At 43.9% G+C, this 19925-nt stretch overlaps 4 protein-coding genes across 7 annotated transcripts in view; 3 read left to right on the top strand and 1 right to left on the bottom strand.

Moving 5' to 3' along the window:
- Positions 1-3: 3 nt before the first annotated feature.
- On the top strand, positions 4-4007 carry Cryab (crystallin alpha B). The gene is made up of 3 exons (XM_042682852.1): positions 4-500; positions 1508-1630; positions 3401-4007. The coding sequence occupies exons 1-3, from the start codon at positions 300-302 to the stop codon at positions 3602-3604; spliced, it is 528 nt and encodes a 175-aa protein (XP_042538786.1). The 5' UTR covers positions 4-299; the 3' UTR covers positions 3605-4007.
- A 2535-nt stretch (positions 4008-6542) lies between these two features.
- CUNH11orf1 (chromosome unknown C11orf1 homolog) lies at positions 6543-13036 on the bottom strand. Its single transcript, XM_042682962.1, has 4 exons — positions 12725-13036; positions 8328-8558; positions 7568-7634; positions 6543-6841 (listed from the first exon to the last, which is right to left on the bottom strand). The coding sequence occupies exons 1-4, from the start codon at positions 12764-12766 to the stop codon at positions 6666-6668; spliced, it is 516 nt and encodes a 171-aa protein (XP_042538896.1). The 5' UTR covers positions 12767-13036; the 3' UTR covers positions 6543-6665.
- A 71-nt stretch (positions 13037-13107) lies between these two features.
- Fdxacb1 (ferredoxin-fold anticodon binding domain containing 1) lies at positions 13108-17145 on the top strand. The gene is made up of 5 exons (XM_042682961.1): positions 13108-13338; positions 13682-13838; positions 14709-14912; positions 15060-15218; positions 15660-17145. Exons 1-5 carry the CDS (start codon positions 13167-13169, stop codon positions 16840-16842), a joined length of 1875 nt encoding a protein of 624 aa, XP_042538895.1. The 5' UTR covers positions 13108-13166; the 3' UTR covers positions 16843-17145.
- A 679-nt stretch (positions 17146-17824) lies between these two features.
- Positions 17825-19925, top strand: part of Alg9 (ALG9 alpha-1,2-mannosyltransferase) — a 60953-nt gene continuing 58852 nt past the window's right edge. For 2 of the 4 annotated variants that reach the window (XM_042682797.1, XM_042682795.1), the window contains exons 1-2: positions 17825-18003; positions 18726-18864. In XM_042682797.1, coding sequence (XP_042538731.1) covers positions 17885-18003; positions 18726-18864 — 258 coding nt within the window. In that variant the 5' untranslated portion in view covers positions 17825-17884. The remainder of the gene's footprint in view (positions 18004-18725; positions 18865-19925) is intronic. The other 2 variants (XR_006147852.1, XM_042682796.1) reach the window with 1 other exon arrangement.

Below are 19925 nucleotides of genomic sequence, written 5' to 3'. Positions count from 1 at the left end.
GGAGGGAGGGGGGCATTAGGTGTGGAGAGAGAAGTAGTGAATCAAGACCAGGACAAGTCACTGACCAGCTCAGACGGGTTTGTGTTTCTCTTTTCTTAGCTCAGTGAGTACTGGGTATGTGTCACACTGCCAAATCCCCAATCACAAGTCTCCATGAACTGGCGGTGAGCGGGGATAATAAAACCCCTGACATCACCATTCCAGAAGCTTCACAAGACTGTATAAATAAGAGGCGGGCTGTAGCTTGCCATTGAAGGAGCTGACCAGCCAGCTGAAACCCTACATTCACCTAAACCATCATGGACATCGCCATCCACCACCCCTGGATCCGCCGCCCTTTCTTTTCTTTCCACTCTCCCAGCCGCCTCTTCGACCAGTTCTTCGGGGAGCACCTGTTGGAATCTGACCTCTTCCCAACTTCTACTTCCCTGAGCCCCTTCTACCTTCGGCCACCCTCCTTCCTGCGGACACCGAGCTGGATCGACACTGGACTCTCAGAGGTGAGTCTGTGTTCTCTGTGGCAGTGCAGGAGTGCATCCCTTCTGGAGAGACCTGGACATTCTATCTGTTTTCCTTTTCTTCCTTGCCTGAGACCTTTTTTAGGCATACAACGTCCAGAGGTGAACTAATGCCTCCTTCCCCCAGGTAGCTGCTGAATGCTCCTCTATATCCTATTCTATTCTGTTTTTTCCCATGTACAGTGATGATCAGCCTCTCTCTGAACTTTTCAGCAGGACACCCCTTTCTGATCTGCAGGGTAAAAGGCTGCCTTAACTCCTTTGTTTACTTCTACTACTTCCCAAACTTGAGTTTTGATCAGCTCAAGTTTTAGAGCTCAGAGAGAGAGAGAGACCTATCTCATTCTGAGCTAGGTTGAGCTGGAGAAAACTACTTTCTTCATTTTTGTTCCCTTTTTTTTGGGGGGGGGGAATCAGGGCTGTGCAAGGCAGTAGCCTGAGCTATCCCAGCCTATGAGGAAAAGAATGTAAGTTCATTCTTGGGAGGTGGGAGAAGAGGTGAACTGATAAGATGGACAGAAATTGTCATAGATAACAGACTGGTTTAAAAATATTTAAGTGTGAGTAAACAGGAGCTGAGAAAGCAAGGGCTTTGGAAGGACAAACAGAACCAGCAGAACATTCCAGATTGAGTGGGTAGGAAACTTGGCAGAGACCTGAGCAAGAAAAATGGATCTTTGTCTCACAGACAAATGACAAAGCGAGGCATTGGGCTGAGAGATCAGGCAGCAGAAGCCATGTCAAACTCCATCCTTGTGATGGGGGTCCTCTCGGTGATCTGGTGATCTGTCTTCTTCTCCATGCCTCTAAATAAAGTTCAGGCTTAATCAAGGTGCACTTGGGTGCCCTTACAATCTTGCCTGAAAGACTTTTAGCAGACAAGGGGAGGATCCATTATCTGGACAGAAAGCAAAGTCTGCAGAATGATGAAGGTGCAGCGATGTGATCATCATCCCTGCCATCTTTTTTCCTCCCCTTACAATGTCTAGATGCGTATGGAGAAGGACAGGTTCTCTGTCAACCTGGATGTGAAGCACTTTTCTCCAGAGGAACTCAAGGTCAAGGTGCTGGGAGATGTGATTGAGGTGCATGGCAAGCATGAAGAGCGCCAGGTATGTAGTGTGCTTTATTTTTTGCTCCTTCATTCGCTGCATCCTAGATATCAGAGGTGACTGCCATCAGCCTCCAAGGCTGCTAACATTCCAGTCCAAAGACACAAAGGTCTGGATCGGGAGGGACCAATCAGTAGCTACAAAACTAAACTAGGGAGAGAAGTGGTCTTTAGAGACATTTGTTTTGATTGCTTTGAACAGGGATGGGATGTTTTTTTTTAAGCTGGTGGTTTTGAACCTTAGCCACAGTAGAATTATGGTAGTTTCCAATATCCTAGACTAATTAAATCAGAATGGTTAAGGGTATAACCCATGCATCTGCATTTTTAAAAATCTCCCTAGCAAACTTTGATCTCATAAGCATCTCTTTGGGTATGCCCAAAGCTAGTCAGACACTTGGGTGTTTTACATAATGACATTAACTGTTTGTACCCTGAAGGCACTTGAATTTGTGAGCTTACTTATTAGAGCTGCTCCGGAAACCTTTTCTCTTTCAGTGCATCTTCATGCTAAACTATTTTGTTTGCTTTCATTTCCCGAACTATGCCTCACCTCGAATCCCCTAGAGCCATGAGAAAGTCAGTTAACTGAAACTTGCTTGGATGGATGATTGGGATTCAGCTGGTTAAAGACCAGGGGCCACAATTCTGGGAAATTACAGCATGATTTCTAACTTGTTTCCCAAAAATGAATGAGAAGAACAAGGCACTGGTGGCTCATGCCTATAATCCTAGTTACATAGGAGGCTGAGATCTGACGAGCTCAGTTAAAAGCCAAACAGACAAATCTGTGAGCCTAACCACCCAAAAGCAGAAACTGGATGTGTGGCTCAATTGGTAGAGCTCTAGCCACAGTGGAAAAAGCCAAACAAGAGCTTGAAGCCCTGAGTTCAATTATCTAAGCCTTGAGCACACACCCCATCCCTCCATAGAAATTAATGAGCAGCCAGAACCTGTACATAATTAGTACAGCTTAATACCTTTGGGCTGTTTTAGTTTTGCTCATGTAACTTACCATTCAGCCACAATTTCTCTGAATGGGGTCTGGGTTTTTTGTTGTCCTGTTTTTGTTTATTTAAGCAGCAGTCTCATTAGTCTGGAACGTTCTGAGACATTTCTGAAGTCTAGGATGAGATTCCAAATTGTACAGGTCCAGCCAATGTTGGTCTAAACCTTTAGGAAAGTCCCTCCGATGTAACTGTGCCTCAGGGTTTGAAAAGCTATGAAATTTGGGGCTGTTTCAGAGTTCTTTCACTGATGGAAGTGACCAGCTGGGTCTTAGTCTTAAATTTGAAAGGAACAGTATTTATTCATGAACTTATTTATTTGCAGCAGTGGTGGGGCTTGAACCCAGGGCCTTGCGCATGCTAGATAAAGCATTCTATCACTAAACTATAGCTTGTTTGGGGCTGGAAAGGTGGCTCAGTGGTAGAGCGCTTGCCTTGCATGCATGAGGCCCTGGGTTCGAGTCCTCAGCACCACATAAGCAAAAAGAAAAAAGCCAGAAGTGGCACTGTGGCTCAAGTGGTAGAGCGCTAGCCTTGAGCTGAAGAGCTGAGGGACAGCGCCCAGACCCAGAGTTCAGGCCCCACGACTGGACTCCCTGCCCATCCCCCCCCCCCAAAAAAAAACTATAACTTGTTTATTTTTTCCATGATGTCATGGCATTTGGTCTCACTGAAGGGGACCTGGGGGATGTCTTGAATTTTGGGCGAGTGGTATTATCTGTTGTTCTGATTTCTTTGCTTTTTACCTTTTTCTCTGGATTTAGGATGAACACGGCTTTATCTCCAGGGAGTTCCACAGGAAATACCGGATCCCCGCTGATGTGGACCCTCTCACCATCACTTCATCCCTGTCCTCTGATGGGGTCCTCACTGTGAATGGACCAAGGAAACAGGCCTCTGGCCCTGAGCGCACCATTCCCATCACTCGTGAAGAGAAGCCTGCTGTCGCTGCGGCCCCCAAGAAGTAGATGCCCTGTCTCCTAAATGCTTTTTTTAAAAAGAAGAAAGTTTCCTCACTTGTGAATGAAAAATCTCATGACTAGTGCTGAAGCTTCTTAATGCTAAGGGCAGGCCCAAATTATTAAGCTAATAAAATACCATTCAGCAACAGAAAGCTTATTTTTGTGTTTGAATATTTACTCCAGGGATTTTTGGAGTCAGAAAGTCTGTCTCCACCACAGCCTAAGTGTTTCTAGTGTTTGGGTCTTCCACTTATAACTCTGTATTTATACAGAGTTGTGACTTGTAGACTAAGGAAAAAGAGTAGATAGGTCCCTGGCAAAGTCTTTCTTCTTTCTTTGACTGTAGCTATTTAAAAATTTGGAACAAATATGAATAAACTCTAAATAAACACTACATGAAAGGCTTCAATACATCTCTGAAATTAATTGCATCACCAGTATTACTTGACCATTTCCCAATAAGAACTGCCTTCAGCTGAGTCACAAGGACTATAAATAGAAGATTATCACACACAAAACAATTCTCTCAAGTATAATCCAAATCATCCAGCAAATACCTACAGGACTAAGCCTGAGAAAGATCCAATTCATTGAGGCATAGTGGCTCATATTTAAGAGCATATAAAAATGACAATTGGTTAACAGATGATAATACAGACCCTGCATATATAAACAGTTGATTGATGGCCAGTTGGGTGTGGCAGATCGGGCTGAGATCTGAAGATCGCGGTTCAAAGCCAGCCCAGGCAGGAAAGTCCATAAGCCCTGTCCATAAGTCCATGGCCCTGTGCTTTCTTTTGTTCAAGGCTAGCACTCTACCACTTGAGCCATAGCACCACTTCCAGCTTTTTCTGTTTATGTGGTACTGAGGAACTGAACCCAGGGCTTCATGCATGCTAGGCAAGCACTCTACCACTGAGCCACATTCTCAGCCCCTTATAAGACTCTTATCACCAATTAACACCAGAAAACTGGAAGTGGTGCTGTGGCTCTAAGTGGCAGAGTGATAGCCTTGAGCAAGAGCTCAGGGTATGCCCAGGCCCCTAATTCAAGCCCCATGACTGATGAAAAAAGAAAAAAGAAAATGACAATTGAAGAGCAATACAGAAATTATGGTCTTTCTAATAACTAATGGTGAAAATAGGTAGTCATGCAGAATGAAACTTAGTCACACATCATATACAACATAAATTACAGATCCTCATAGACAACATAAAATAATGATGCTTGGTGGGCAATATATGAGAGATAATTTCAAATATATAATAAAAACATATTGTCCTCTTAGGACAATATATAGTTTAACCATATTAAAATTAAGGCTGGTGCCTCCATAAGTTCAGCAGCCTTAAACAATTCATAACCATCTTTCAGTCTCTACCTTTGCCTGCTTTTGAAATAAGCATCTTAAACCAGTAAGTTTCTTTTAGTATCTTCCTTTGAAATCATTGCCAAGACTCTATCAAACTGATATTCTCCCTTGCTGTGGTAGGTTTGCTACACTTTAATTAGATTTCCTTAATGGTTTTTGTAATGGCACATGACAGGAGGCCTTTAGGATATAATGTCTACTTTTGTTGCTGTCTGTGTGTTTCGTTGCAGTGTGTGTGTGTGTGTGTGTATTTGTGTGTGTGTGTGCTGGTTGTGGGCTTGAACTCAGGGCCTGGGCACTGTCCCTGAGCTGCTTTTGCTCAAGGCTAGTGTGCCACCACTTCAGTCACAGCTCCACTTTTGGCTTTTTTGGTAATTTAATAGAGATAAGAGTCTCACAGACTTTCCTGCCTGGCTGGTTTTGAACCATGGTCCTCAGATTTCCGCCTTCTGACTAGCTAGGATCACAGGAATGAGCCACCAGCACTTGGTTGACATTTTAGATTTTCTGAAATAAGGAAAAAGTTATTTTCTTTTTTTTTTTTTAATTTTTTTTTTTGGGTCCGGTCGTGGAGCCTGAACTCTGGGCCTGGGCGCTGTCCCTCAGCTCTTCAGCTCAAGGCTAGCACTCTACCACTTGAGCCACAGCGCCACTTCCGGCTTCTTTTTGCTTATGTGGTGCTGAGGAATCGAACCCAGGGCCTCAGACATGCAAGGCAAGCACTCTACCACTGAGCCACCTTCCCAGCCCAGGAAAAAGTTATTTTCATCAGGGTATATTCTTGAAGACAATGACAAAATTACATTCCTTGACTGTGACTACAAGGGCTTATGATGAGATCACAGGTGGCAAAACCACCTCAGCTGTACTGGGTTTGCAGTTCTGTCACAGAAAAGCACAGAGAAGAGCATTTATAGATTTGAAAGAAATTTTGTAGCTGGATGCTGGTGGCTCAGGCCTATAATCATACCTACTCAGGAGATTGAGATCTGAGGATCACGATTCAAAGCCAACCTAGGCAGGAAAGTGTGTGAGACTCTTTTTTTTTTTGGTCCAGTCACGGGGCCTGAACTCTGGGCCTGGGCGCTGTCCCTCAGCTCTTCAGCTCAAGGCTAGCACTCTACCACTTGAGCCACAGTGCCACTTCCGGCTTTTTTCTTTTTGCTTATGTGGTGCTGAGGAATCGAACCCAGGGCCTCATGCATGCAAGGCAAGCACTCTACCACTAAGCCACCTTCCCAGCCCAAGACTCTTATCTCCAATAAACTACTCAGAAAAAAGCCAGAAGTGGCATTGTGGCTCAAGTGGTAGAGAGCTAGCCTTGAGAGAAAAAGAAGCTCAGGGAGAGTCCAGGTCCTGAGTTCAAGCCCTAGGACTGGAAAAAAAAATTCTTTGAGCAGAGTCACACTAAGTAGACCAGGATGGCCTTGAACTTGAGATTCTCCTGCTTCTTTCTTTAGCTTGATGACTACCAGTTTGTACCTCTAGTACTGTGATGTCTGAGAGAAACAGTATGTTTTCCATGCCTTCTACTGTACCTCTAATGTAGAACTAAGAACAGAAAATAGAAAATAGTCTGTCTTGTACTTTATTTATTCATAATGAAACTGGGTTATAGTGAGCTAAGTATTTACTTGGGTTTAGATTTGTGCTCCCTTTTACATTCTACTCCACAAAAATGAAACTTATTCTTTTTCAAGACTCTGGATCCCGAAATTGGACAGTCTGAGAATTGCATATGCACTCAGGGGGGTGTTCAATCTGAGGCTTTGTATAGCTGATCGTATAAGTTGATTTTTCTGTGCATTTGTATTGGGGAGGATCCAATTCAGGTTGATGTCCTGGGAACCAGCGGGGCTGTCTTTTAAAGCCTGAGGGAAGGAAAGACATATGGAGACCGTAAACAAGAAGTCTGATAATTGATCTCATTCTTTTTTCTTTTTTGTTGGAGTGGGAGTGAACTTGGGGCCTGGGCGCTGTCTCTGAGCTCTTTGTGCTCAGGGCTAGCACTCTATCACTTTTAGACACAGCTTCACTACTGTTTTTCAGATTGTTGATTGGAGGTAAGTCTCACAGACTTTCCTGACTGGGCTGGCTTTGAACTGTGATCCTCAGAACTCAGCCTCCTGAGTATTCAGAACTACAGGCATGAGCCACCAGTGCCTAGCTTTTATTCTTTATTTCTTAGAGATGAAACAGCAAGTTCCCCCAAAAATTGAGGGAAAAAATGGTTCACTTATTTATTTGGTTGTTTGTTTATCGGTCGTGGGGCTTGAACTCTGGGCCTGGGCATTCACTGTCCCTCAGCTCTTACAGCTCAAGGCAAGCTCTCTTGAGCCACAGCGCCACTTGAGCCACAGCGCCACTTCTGGTTTTCTGGTGGTTTATTGGAGATAAAAGTCTCACAGACTTTTCTGCCCAGGCTGGCTTTGAACCCTCAGATCTCAGCCCCCTGAGTAGCTAGGATTACAGGTGTGAGCCACTGGCGCCCGGCAAATGGTTTACCACCCATTCAGTTTACTTCTATTTAAGTTCCCCCTATGTGCCAAGCACTGAATTCAGTGCTGAGAATGTAATAATTGGACTAGTCCACCTACTTTGTGTTGAAATTGGCATGTTGATGTTGTAGCTTGCATCATATGTTGTTTCAAAGTAGTGTCCAAACTGGAAAGAAAAATTAATGGATTAAGAATCGAGGAGTCTTCAGCTAATATCAGAAAATGAAGGACAAGAGAATAGACATGAATTCTAATAAGTTTTGTCATATTTGAGACAGACTAAGTGTCTATATGTTGTTGGTCTGTATCTTACTTCCATTTTTTTTTGTGCCAGTCCTGGAGCTTCAACTCTGGACCCTGAGCTTCTTTTGCTCAAGGCAAGCACTCTAACACTTCAGCCACTGATCCACTTTCAGCTTTTTTGAGTAGTTTATTGGAGTCTCAGACTTTCCTGCCTGGGCTGGCTTTGAACCACGATCCTCAGAACTCAGACTCCTGAGCAACTAGGATTACAGGTATGGGGCACCAGTGCACAGTTTCTTTCATGTCATTTTATGTTTAGGAGAAATTTAAGAGCAAATGTCTAGCCTAGGTAGGGAAGAAACAGAGGACAACCTGAGTCAGAAAACATTACAACTTTCTTTAGATTCAGAGGTAAAGTAGAAAGAGAAGCAAGAAGAAAAGGAAACTACATTCTTTCCATAGATAACCACCTGACAATAAAGTAGGATGGTTGGACTGAAGACTGCTTCCCACCCACCCTTGAGTGAAAAATAGCCTAAAAAGTCAATTCTAGCCTCTCAAATGGCCACTGGCTTTTCTTCTGTTAATGGAAAGAAACAAGACAAAGACAGATTACCTGGGAAGGCAAAGGTTTGGGCATTACAATATTCTTCAGGTCATATCTTTCTTGGTTCCAGTTGCCCATCAGAGTACGGTTCGAATATGAATTCTCATTAGTGGTGCATCTCCATCCATACTGGGAAAACTTTGACATATTATTCCAATCTGTCCATATTTCACCATGACCATCTGCATAAATGAGGCTTCCATAGTGTGGGTTTGTGAGGAAACATACAAGGTCCTGTCTCTGAAAAAAGGCATGCATCCTTATTGTACAAAGAATAGAAAAGGCATCGTTTCCTACCTCTCCTTATACTGGAAGGTGTAACACAAGCACACCTTAATATCACTCTAGGCTTTTTTCCAAATATATTAGTTTGTAGTTCTGGGATTTGAACCTAAGGTCCTGAACTTGAATCTATTACTTCAGTCACCTCAGTTATTTTTCAGATATCATCTTGTGTTTTTACTTCACAACAACCTTAGTCATAGGTGATGCTCCTACCTGTGTATTCTAAGTACTTTGGATAACAGGCATCCCCTACCATGCTTGGTTTATTGATAAGAGATGTCAGCTGGCTCTGAAACACAATCTCCTCCATCTCTGTGTCCTGACTAGCTGGGATTACAGTTGTATATTACTGAATCTGATTTCCAAACTTAATTTACAGTAAACTTGATTTGTTGATCTATTGCATACAGTTTGGACCAAGTGCAATCACTTTTGTTTTTTTTTTGTCAGTCGTGGGGCTTGAACTCTGGGCCTGGGCACTGTCCCTAAGCTCTTTAGCTCAACTAAGTGCTGTACTGTGTGAGCCACAGTGCCACTTCGTTTTCTGGTGGTTAATTGGAGATAAGAGTCTCACGGACTTTTCTGCCCAGGCTGGCTTTGCACTGCGATCCTCAGATCTCAGATTCCTGAGTAGCTAGGATTACAGGCATGAGCCAGCAGTGCCTGACAAGTGCAATCAATTTTTAATTGAAAATCTAAACTTCAAAAGGAAAAATTTAAGTCTTCCTATGTACATTATACATATAGTCCCACACTATCATCAGTTGTGATCTGTTATTTCCTCCCCTTAATTTTGTGAAAATATGCCTCCCCTAAAAAAATGGTTCCCAAAAAGCAAGACAAAAATGAAGGTTCTTATTGAAGTGATAGATAAAAATTTTTTAAATGTATTCAAAGGCAGCATGTCTTTAGCCGAAGTTGGGTGGTATTAAGCCAAGCATCTGTAGTACAGTACTGAACCGTATGCATCCTGAGTATTTGCAGTTTTTCCTGAGGGTGATCTCCTTGGAAGCCTATAGCTACTCAAGGATACAGAGTGTCTATTATATGTGGTTCTCTTCCTTCCCAGGTTCATGCATCCACTGACCTATAATGTCAATAAGCAGTAGTAGTTGGCTATATGTCACCATCCCTGACCCCTTGAAAAAAATGAAAAAAAAATTTCAGTGTCAGCTGGGTACCAGTGGCACATGCCTGTAACCCTAGCTACTCAGGAGGCTGAGATCTGAGGATCATGGTTTGAAGCCATCCCAGGCAAATCCAATAAGCTACTCAGAAAAAGCTAGAAGTGGGGAGAGTGGTAGAGTGCTAGCCTTGAGCAGAAAGAGGTCCAGGGACAGTACCTAGGCCTTGAGTTCAAGACCCAGGAGTGGCAAAAAAAAAAAAAAAAGAAAGAAAAAGAAAGAAAAAAGAAAAAAAATCAGTGTCTTCAATAATATATGAAGAACTAGCTCAATGATTAGGTAATTTTGAGATGTAGGACTTGAGGGACTAAAGATATTGCTACAATGAGAATAACAATGGGAATCAAGTATCTAGATAACACAATAAAATGATCATTTCCTTTCTTCTAGGCTCAGCTCATAGGGAGTTATCATCACTTTCCTTTTACTTCTAGGACTTCACATCTTACACTGTATTTACACATTTGTAACATACAAATGAATTCTTAGGCTGGAGGTTCTAGCTCAAGTGGTAGAGTATACCTGTCTAGCAAGAACATTGCTCTGAATTGAAACCTCAGTACTGAAAAAAATTTTTTTTCAAGTAAATGTATTGAACTTCATGTCCCTTGCAGACAGACCATAATGGCACCCCTTCCCTTTGTCTACAGTCCCAACCAAGTCCATAGTGCTCTACAGATGACCAGTATCTGAACTTCAGTTTGTTTTTGGCAAAGAATCAAAAGCTCAACATTCTTTTTGGGGTCTGGGAAGGTGGCTCAGTGGTAGAGCGCTTGCCTGGCATGCATGAGGCCCTGGGTTCGATTCCTCAGCACCATATAATCAGGAAAAAAAAAGCTGGAAGTGGTGCTATGGCTCAAGTGGTAGAGTGCTAGCCTTGAGCTGAAGAGCTGAGGGACAGCACCCAGGCCCAGAGTTCAGGTCCCATGACCGGACCCAAAAAACAAAACAAAAACATTCTTTTTGACCCCCATATATTTCTGGTCCCATCTTTGGAGCAAAGTGATACCTTCCCTGAAGAAGTGTAAGTTGTAAATGTGTAGAAGGAGTCGTCTGAAGATCTCAGAAGACTGTTATAGAAATCCATTAATGACTGTGTCTGTTCCATGTCCAATAAAGATGTTACTAAACCTAATCTTCACAGTTCCCCAAGCAATGAAATAATGTAGATACTACTATGATCAGATGGTCATGATTTGGGAGTAACAACCCACTGGCCTTTTCATAGGCAGAGACAAGACTAATGAAGCAGTAATGTAGGATGGCATCTCTGTTAACTGCTCTCACACCATATGCCTTTGTGAAGATAAGATACAAGCACTGATGTCACCAGACAGCAAGATGACTGAAGTCCCATAAGGCCTAGTGCTCAGACTAGACTGACGTGATGCTGTCCCTAGAGTTAGTCCGTGATGCTGTCCCTAGAGTTAGAATGACAGATTCACTCAGTTGTCCAAGCCAGAAGCCTAGGGCTTAACTTTGATTCTCAACTTCTCTGTTACCATTCATTTATTACATATTATTACATATTCAATTTTTTGGGGGGGTCTGTTCCTGAGGCCTGCCTGAACTCTGAGCCTGAGTGCTGTCCCTCTCAGCTCTTCAGCTCAAGGCTAGCGCTCTATCACTTGAGCCACAGCACCACTTCCGGCTTTTTTCTTTTTGCTTATGTGGTGCTGAGGAATCGAACCCAGGGCCTCATGCATGCAAGGCAAGTGCTCTACCACTGAGCCACCTTCCTAGCCCGATATTAACAATTTTTTTTTATTTTTCCAGAAAGTCTTGATTATATGTTGGTCCTGAGGTTTTCTGCTCAAGGCTAGCACTCTACCACTTGAGCCACAGCTCCACTTCTAGGTTTTTAGTGGTTAACCGGAGAATCTCACAGCCTTTCCTGATTCAGCTAGCTTTGAATGGGGAGGCGTGAGCCTCTGTGCCCTTGAATCTTGATTTTTTAAAAAATCAGTCTGTTACTCTCTTTACTGCCAAGTTTTAATTCAGGTCACTGTCAGCCTTTGTCTCCCATGAGCACAAGAGCCCCCTATCTGATTTCTTGCTATTACTTTGGCTTCTCCCCAATTCTTTCTCCAAAATTTTTTGAAAATGAAAGTACTTGTGTTACCCTCCTACTTAACATCACTTTGTGGCGTTCTATTATTTTCAGAATAAGATTTAGTTTAAAATACATAGCTGGGAATCATCTACAGATTCACCCATAAGTGTGCCTACCTACCAGGAGGCAGATATGGAAGGACTATGGTTCAAGGCTAGCCTAGGCAAACAAAACTCAAAATTCTATCAAAAAAATAAAGAAAAAAGCTGGGGGACTGGCTCAAGGTAAAGCATCTGTCTGGCAAACTAGAGGCTGTGTGTTCAAATCTCAGCATTCTTTCAGTTTTGGTTACCTACTCTTTCTCTGAGTTTCAGATAAACTCAATTACTGTGAGTTCGCCAAACATTGCACAAATCTTCCCTTCTCGCCTCTTTAGGTATGAATTCAGGCTCACAGAATCTTTGTCCTCAAAATTAGGAAGGTTTCGTCTTTGTGCGTGTGCTGACCCTGGGGCTTGAAGCCACAGTGCCACTTCCGTTTTTTTTTTTTTAGAAGTTTATTGGAGATGGAGTCTCAGGGACTTTCCTGCCGGACTGGCTTCAAACCATGACCCTCAAATCTCAGCCTCCTGAGTAGCTGGGATTACAGGCGTAAGACACCGGCGCCCAGCAAGGTTTTCCTTGTGCAGGCTTTCCTAGCAGCCTGAGTTATTTCACTCCCAGCAGGCCCCCTACATCAGAATCGCCTCTGGAGCCGCGTGCATCCCCCACTGTTGGGTCAGCAGGCCACAACCCGTCCTTCCACAGGTGTAACTGCCTACATCCAGGCTGGGCTCCTAAGGAGCACTAGTTATTTCTTGAATGGACAGAAGGTAGGAGAGGCACCTTGAGAAACTGTGAACAGCAGGGACAGTGCGAGACCGCCATCGCGGACGAGATAAAGGCAGTTACAGAATCCTCGGCTTGAGGAACCACAACAGCCTAACTTCTGGGCTTCAGTCCCGGCTCCGCTTTTCACTCCGTGACATCATGCAGGTGCGACGAATCCGTTCCGGGTCATCCAAGGACATTTTGACCTTTTCCGAGGAGTGTGAAGCGGAGGCGGGCACCACGATTTAGCTCTCATGTCGGTCCTCTCGGGACAGGGGGGGGGGGGGGTCCCGCAGTTTTGTCAAAACGAGAGACGCTGTGCGAGTGTCACCAACCAGTGGCCGGGGTGGGGCGGACGGGGAGGAAGGAGCGGACGTATACGGGATGCGGAAGTGACGTCAGAAGAGAGCGCCGCGGAGTGCCCGGAGTCCGAAACGAGGCGCATCGGTGAGGAGCTATGGCTCCTCGGCGCCTCCTATTGGTTGGAGAAGGAAATTTCTCCTTCGCGGCTGCTCTGAGCGAGACTCTGGATCCGAACTCTAGACTTATAGCCACCTGCCTCCAGCAACCGGTCGACTTTGCTCACGATCCGGGAACCCGGAAGAATCTACTGCGCCTGCGCGAGCGAGGTGACGGGACTGGCTCCTCCCCCAGGCTCCGCCCAGCTTCTGGCGCCGTTCCCCTCCCTCCCTCTCCCCCTCCCCCCTCCCCTCCCCCCTCCCCCCTCCCTCCTCCCTCCACCCCCCCTCCCGTGGAAAGCTGTTGGAACAATGGGATGGGAGGCAGTGTGCGGGTTGCCCTTGATCATAATAGGAAATCCACAGGGATTTGTAAATTTCTATGAGTTACTATGTGCCCAGACTGGTGTGCAAGGTTCTCCTTGGAAGTTGGTTCCCCCGCCCCACCACCCTGATTTCAGATCTTAAGACATCCTTTTGTGTGTTTTTCTCACCCTCAAACTATCTTTGCCAGGTACCGAGGTGCGATTCGGTGTGGACTGCACCCAACTGGCAAATGCCTTTGAACCACAGGACAGGGACTTTGACCGAATTTATTTTAATTTTCCGCACTGTGGACGCAAAGCTGGAGTAGCTAAGAACAGGCATCTGCTTGCCAAGTTTTTCCAGAGGTGAGGGAAGGGGAGACGAGTAAAAGTTGAAGATGTACATAGTTACCACATGCAACCATGTAATAAAGCACACTTAGTGTGAATTAGTATATTTGGAGAGACTATAAAACCCCAAAGGAACTAACTTCTGGGAGTATAAAGGGTTGCTTATTTTATTAACACAAACTAGTAACAGTCAGTACAGTCAGAAGGTCAATAGCACAGAATTAGGATCCAGATTGTCAGGATTCAAATCCTGCCCATAGCTTAGTTGTTACAACTTTAAGCAAGCTTAATTAATCCTTAAGTATTTGTCTTCTCATCTGAGATACAGTATGAACAGTAACTGCTCCATAAAATGATGCTCACATAAAACAGTGCTATATGCTGTTATGCCAAAATAGGTGATTCTGTTGGAGGTCTACATTGGGTGTCATAGTTGTTAAACCTTTCAAAGAGGCATGTTTTAAGCTAGTATATAAAAAATACAGAATTTTGATAGGAAGAAGCTGGGGGTGGGGTGGGAATGAGCCTGTTGCCGGTGACTCATGGCTGTAGTCCTATTAAAAGGCTGCGACCTGGAGGATCCCTATAAGACTCTATCCCCAGTGAACAAGCAAAATGCTGGACTACAAGACAGCAAATACTTATTTTCTTAAATAACTCACTGCAGAGAATTGACCTTTTAGTGACATAAAGAAGAGGGACTAAAGCAAAGCAATGATGAATATTATTGGGTGCATAAGCATACTTTGTATGTTGGAGGTTTCATAGACTTTTGCAAGTATGTTTGGGTTTTAATTATTTCTCAACTGAACTGTGTGTAATGCTACTTCATATGGTAATTTCAACCTGTTCCTGATGAGCCCCTGGGGTTTTCCACTCTATTAGCTGTGCAGATGTTCTTGCAGAGGAAGGAGAGGTACATGTGGCATTGTGTAAAGGACAAGGTGGAACCCCGGCTGATAAGCCCCAGAGAGAATGGCACAACAGTTGGCAAGTGGTTGCCATGGCAGCTCTGGGGGGGCTTGTTTTAAGTGATGTGCATCCCTTCAGCTGTGAGACTGTGCCAGGGTACAAGTGCACTGGATATAGGTAGGTAGCCTTTTCCTTTGTCATCTCTCTCACTAGTGATAAAAAAATAATTTTTTTCCTAACAATTTTCTGATTCCATACAGATATACTTTTTAAAAAAAAATAATGACAGACTTCCTCCCTGCTGCATCTTTCTTTTTTTGCCAGGAGTCAAGATAAGTCCTTTCATGTAGAAGGTGCTTTGAATCATATCTTCACCCGGAGTTTACCCTTTGAAGTTTCTCAATCCAGAATCTTCAGGTTCAAACTGGGAGACCAGTGGTTTTCCTTTCTAGAACCAGAAGCACTTGCAGGAAAGCTGAACAGGTAACCTACTATTTTTGCTGAAAATCACTTCTATCTCTAGTTGAATTGTGATTATCTTGATGAAAATCATAATTTGAATGCATAGTACATAAATTATCAATGATGTTGGTGCTATGAATACTTGTCAGTCTGGCTTATTGTTAGATTTGTAGCTACCAAAGCATAGGAATACATATTATTTCTCCTGGGCCCTGGGTATAGCTGGGTAGTAGAGCTCTTGCTTATCTACTATGCCCTGGACTTGACCTCCAGCATTACTGTTTTTTTTTGTTTGTTTGTTTTTTGCAGAGGGGCTATATTTCTTCTTATGGTAGGTGGCTTTTTGTTTGTTTCTTTTTAAGGATCAATTTAAGGGTAATTGCTCGCCACATAACCATTTGTTTTTAATTCTAGCTACATTATACTATTTTAAGTGAGAATATTTTCTATGTCTTTGAACAGGAATTTCCTGGAAGCATCTTCATGTCATCCTACTAGAACTATAAATGAAAAAATCATTGCTGAATTGGGCACAGCCTTCTCTGTAAAAAGGTTGAAGTGTTCCTTCCCTTTATTGCCACAGAGCGACACCAGCGTTCTCCCTTCTGAGATCTATGACCTTCCATCTGTCTTTTGGATTAGTCTCTGTGAAGATAATTCAAATGATGACTCCCTGACTGGTGAAACAGTACAAACAATGGAGGACCTTCTAGTTACATTTTCAGAACTTAGCTTTCCTAGGAGTCCTAGGAGAGATGGTAAGGAAGAAGCTCATGGAGGAACCTATGAGCAAGTCAAGCTGTGCCTTAGGTCTTCTCTTCTAGTTTATGCTCAAGCTGTCATCCAAGCACCAGACTTCCTTTCAGGTTCTCTGCACATCCTCAGCGGACCAGTGTTTCGGAAGTGCCACATTTTGCCTTTTACAATGCCAGCGTTTCATGAAACTTTATTTATACTTGGGCTTAATAAAAATCTGAAGGATAGCTGTCTTTCATTACTTCTGGATCTCCTGAAGAGCATTCTGGATAGACTTCTAACTCAGACATTGCTAGAGGGCTCTAAGCTGAGCAGATCAGTGGAATTTGTCCTCCAACCAAATGGAAAAGATTGTTTGATTCATGTGAAGTCTCATAATTTTGGCCAGGACTATGACAAGGATTTGATTATTGGGTCTGTCACCATAATATCTGCAATGAGCATTACACATGAAGAAGATCAATGCTTTGTGTTGGTATCTATAAACTTGGACTTATTAACCATGCTTGTTTGGGGTATCTCTGATTGGAGAATATTGTGGACCTTTGATAACCGTTTCCTGAAAAGTTTTGTTCCAGGGAAAATAGAACCCTTTAAAAGTTATTCCTTATATCCTCCATGCTATGTGCATGATATTAGTTTTTGGTTAAATGAAGAGCAAGGATTTGATGAACTGGAGTTTCACACTGTGGCCCGAGCAGTGTCCCAGGACACTATTGTATCCATACAATTCCTTGGTCGTTTTCAGCATCCAGAGACTGAGCAGGTTAGTCTCTGCTATAGATTGACCTACCAGGCCTGTGATAAGGCCCTCACTAAGCAGCAGGTGGCATCAATGCAGTTCCAACTTAGAAAAGAGATTCAACAATTACATGTTACACTTCGATAGGTTCATCAGTCCTTCACTGGGGATAGATGAAAAAGAACAACTTGCAACTAGTAATCCTTTCTGGAATCTTTTTAATATTATTTTTGTAATAAAACCTTTTTCTTTGTGACTGTAGCATTGTTGATTGACTTTAAATATACCCATGACTCTTATAAACTGTAAGAGGTGATTTTGTACAACTGAACCTTTGGAGTTGCACAGAATTTTGATTCTGAGTAATGACCAAAACACAAACAAAACTGTTTTGTATTTTAGTTGCCCAGTTTCTGACGAGGCAATAAAACTTGAATAAATCATTAATTACATTCATTTTCCATATTGTCAGTTTCTTCACCTTGACCTGTCATCTCAAAACCAATTTATGACAGTGTGTTTTGGAATTAGAACACTTTTTGCCTTGGTAAGTTGCAGGTGCTCCATGGTTGGTATTATCCTGGCATATGTTCTCTGTGATTGAGCTTTAGTAAAGTCACGGAACTAATCATACCTGATTTAAGGTTATTTACTTCTGCTTCCAGTCTTTAGCAGGCAATGAATAAATGAGCTACATACAAGCTGGATGCTTGAATTTGGTAACTAATGGCTGCAAGTGGGAACTGAGCAGTATGATCGATGTCCATTTTAATATTTTGGAAGGTTTAATCCGAAATTATAATCTGGAGTCCTTCCTGTCAAGTTCAGTGCTCCTTTCATAGTTTGTTACCGTACCGAGCTCCACTAGGAAGGACAGACTCAAGATTAGAAGAATGAATAGCTTCTATTCACTTAGTCACTTTCTATTATGTGTGCCTTGATTTAAATAGAGGACTGGAGTCAGGATTGTAGTCAAGTGAGTAAGAAACGCGAAGGAAGAGCATTAACTGGAGAAATAGCCCGGGGCTCTGCGTCGGCGCCTTCGGGCCTCCGGGACGCGAATCGCGCCGGTTCTGCGCATGTCGGAGGATTTTTGTCCCTCGGCGGACTCCGTTTCCCGGCTAGCGATGTCTGCGCCTCCGCCGGCTTCCTAGAGCGCCGGGCTCCACCTTCTGCCCCTCACGCTGCCATGGCGAGCCGAGGGGCTCGGCAGCGTTTGAAAGGCGGCGGGGACCCGGCTCCCGCCACCAAGAAGCTACGGAAGCAGCCGGCCAGCCGGGAGGCGGGCGGCGCGGAGCCCCGGCCCGAGTACGCGTGCGGGGCGGGCGCGGCGGGGGCGTGGCCGGCGGGGGCGCGGGGGCGCGGGGAGCTCGGGGCGGCGCGGGGCGCGCAGTGCGGGGCGCGGGGCTTCCGTCCGGGTCCCCTCGGCTGCCCTCGCCCCTCCGCACCCCCCAGCCCGGACCCCGGCACCTTCCCGCCCGCACCCGCAGCCCCTCGCCCCGCGGCCCGGGCCTGCGGGCTGCGTCCGCGCGCGGTGGGAGGAGGTCGTGCCCCTCGCGCGGCCGGAGCCTCTGGCGTCAGAGCCGAGGGGACGCGGGTGAAGCCTCGGGAAGGCCCCGGGGAGGAGGGCCTGGGGCCTCCGGCGAGGGGCCGCCGGCTTGCGGTGAACGGAGTGTTGTGGAGGCCACGAGCCAAATCCGTGTATGACTGAAAAGCAGGGCGTCCTCATTCCACACCCATTCCACCGAGGAACACGCTTTCTGCAGCTAATATGAGACAATAAATAACGAGACAGCACACACGGTTCTACCTTTTTTTTTTTAAATTTTATTGTGAAAATACCATACAGAGGGGCTACAATTACATGGGCAAGATAGTGAATCCATTCCTAATCAAGCATTGTGGCCTCCTCCTTTGTTTCCCCTTCCCATCCCTCTCCGCCCCCACCCCTCTTCTACCTTTTTGAGGATGACTTCAGTGTCTTGATGTGGTATGGAGGCTTTGTCTTCTTTGGCTTTCTTTCCGGGCAGGTTATCTGGGAACAAAGCCAGCCAAGTCTGGGCACCTGACGGGTCTACCGCTTTCAAGTGTCTTCTCTCAGCAAGGTTGTGCGCTGCTCTGCTGAGCAACATCTCTGACTGTGATGAAACATTCAACTATTGGGAACCAGTAGGTGATTTCTTTTTCTTTTGCGCTGATGAGGAATTAAACTCATGCCCTTGCCTATGCAAACAAAGCAAGTGCTTCACCCTTAAGCTACGTCTCCAGAATCATTTTGGTTTTGGTTTTGGTTTTTGACTTTCCTACCTAGGAATCAATTTAACTAGTAGGAAAATAATTTTACTCTTGTATAATTAAAGCTGTTGATTACCTATTAATGGTAGGTTGTATGTAATTGAAGGTTGCATGAAATCAAAGGTGTTATTTGTAATTTTAACTTTTTTTTTTAAATTTTTTTTGTGAACATACTGTACAGAGGGGTTACAATTACATGGGCAGGATAATGCGTACATTTCTTATCAAGCATTGCAGCCTCCTCCTTTGTTGTAATTTTAACGTTTTTAAAAACAATTTTTTGGAGTTTTTTTTTTTGGCCAGTCCTGGAGCTTGAACTCAGGGCCTGGGCATTGTCCCTGAGCTTCTTTTGCTCAATGCTACCATTTGAACCACAGCACCTTCTGGCTTTTTCTGTTTATGAGGTATTGAGGAATGGAACCCAAGGCTTCATGCATGCTAGACAAGCACTCTATACCACTAAACACATTCCCAGCCTGGACATAGTTCTTAAAGTTAACACCACAAAACTTGGAGGAAAATTGTTCTGAGTTCTCCTCAGGTTCAAACCCCATTTTCTATAAGGGATCACTTCTAGCTTTTTTAGTTTATTCCTTCTGATGTTTACCACAACAATGTTACTCAATAGAATGCTAATAATTCCATTTCTTAATTTATACGTTAAGAATAATGTTGACTTCCTATTAAAGAAAATTGAAAAGAACAGTTTTCACATTTTATATCAAAAGGAGAATAGATACTTGGCATGAGTAGTTTAAGGAAGATACAAGATTTTGATTTTCCTGTTTTGGCTATTTAAAAAATTAAGTGACTAAAACTTAAGGTTTTCGTGTTCACCAAAGAGCAGTTTTATAGAACTTATATGTTAAAATTGTTAATATTGGGTCATTTTGTTTTCTTATCCATTACATTCAGATGTTGAGAACTTAGTATTT

This window comes from Dipodomys spectabilis, unplaced genomic scaffold, assembly GCF_019054845.1.
Source record: "Dipodomys spectabilis isolate Male_0828 unplaced genomic scaffold, ASM1905484v1 ptg000076l, whole genome shotgun sequence".
Lineage (NCBI taxonomy): Eukaryota > Metazoa > Chordata > Mammalia > Rodentia > Heteromyidae > Dipodomys > Dipodomys spectabilis.
The sequence above is the reverse complement of the archived record's forward strand: the minus strand, read 5'-3'. Positions and strand labels throughout refer to the sequence as shown.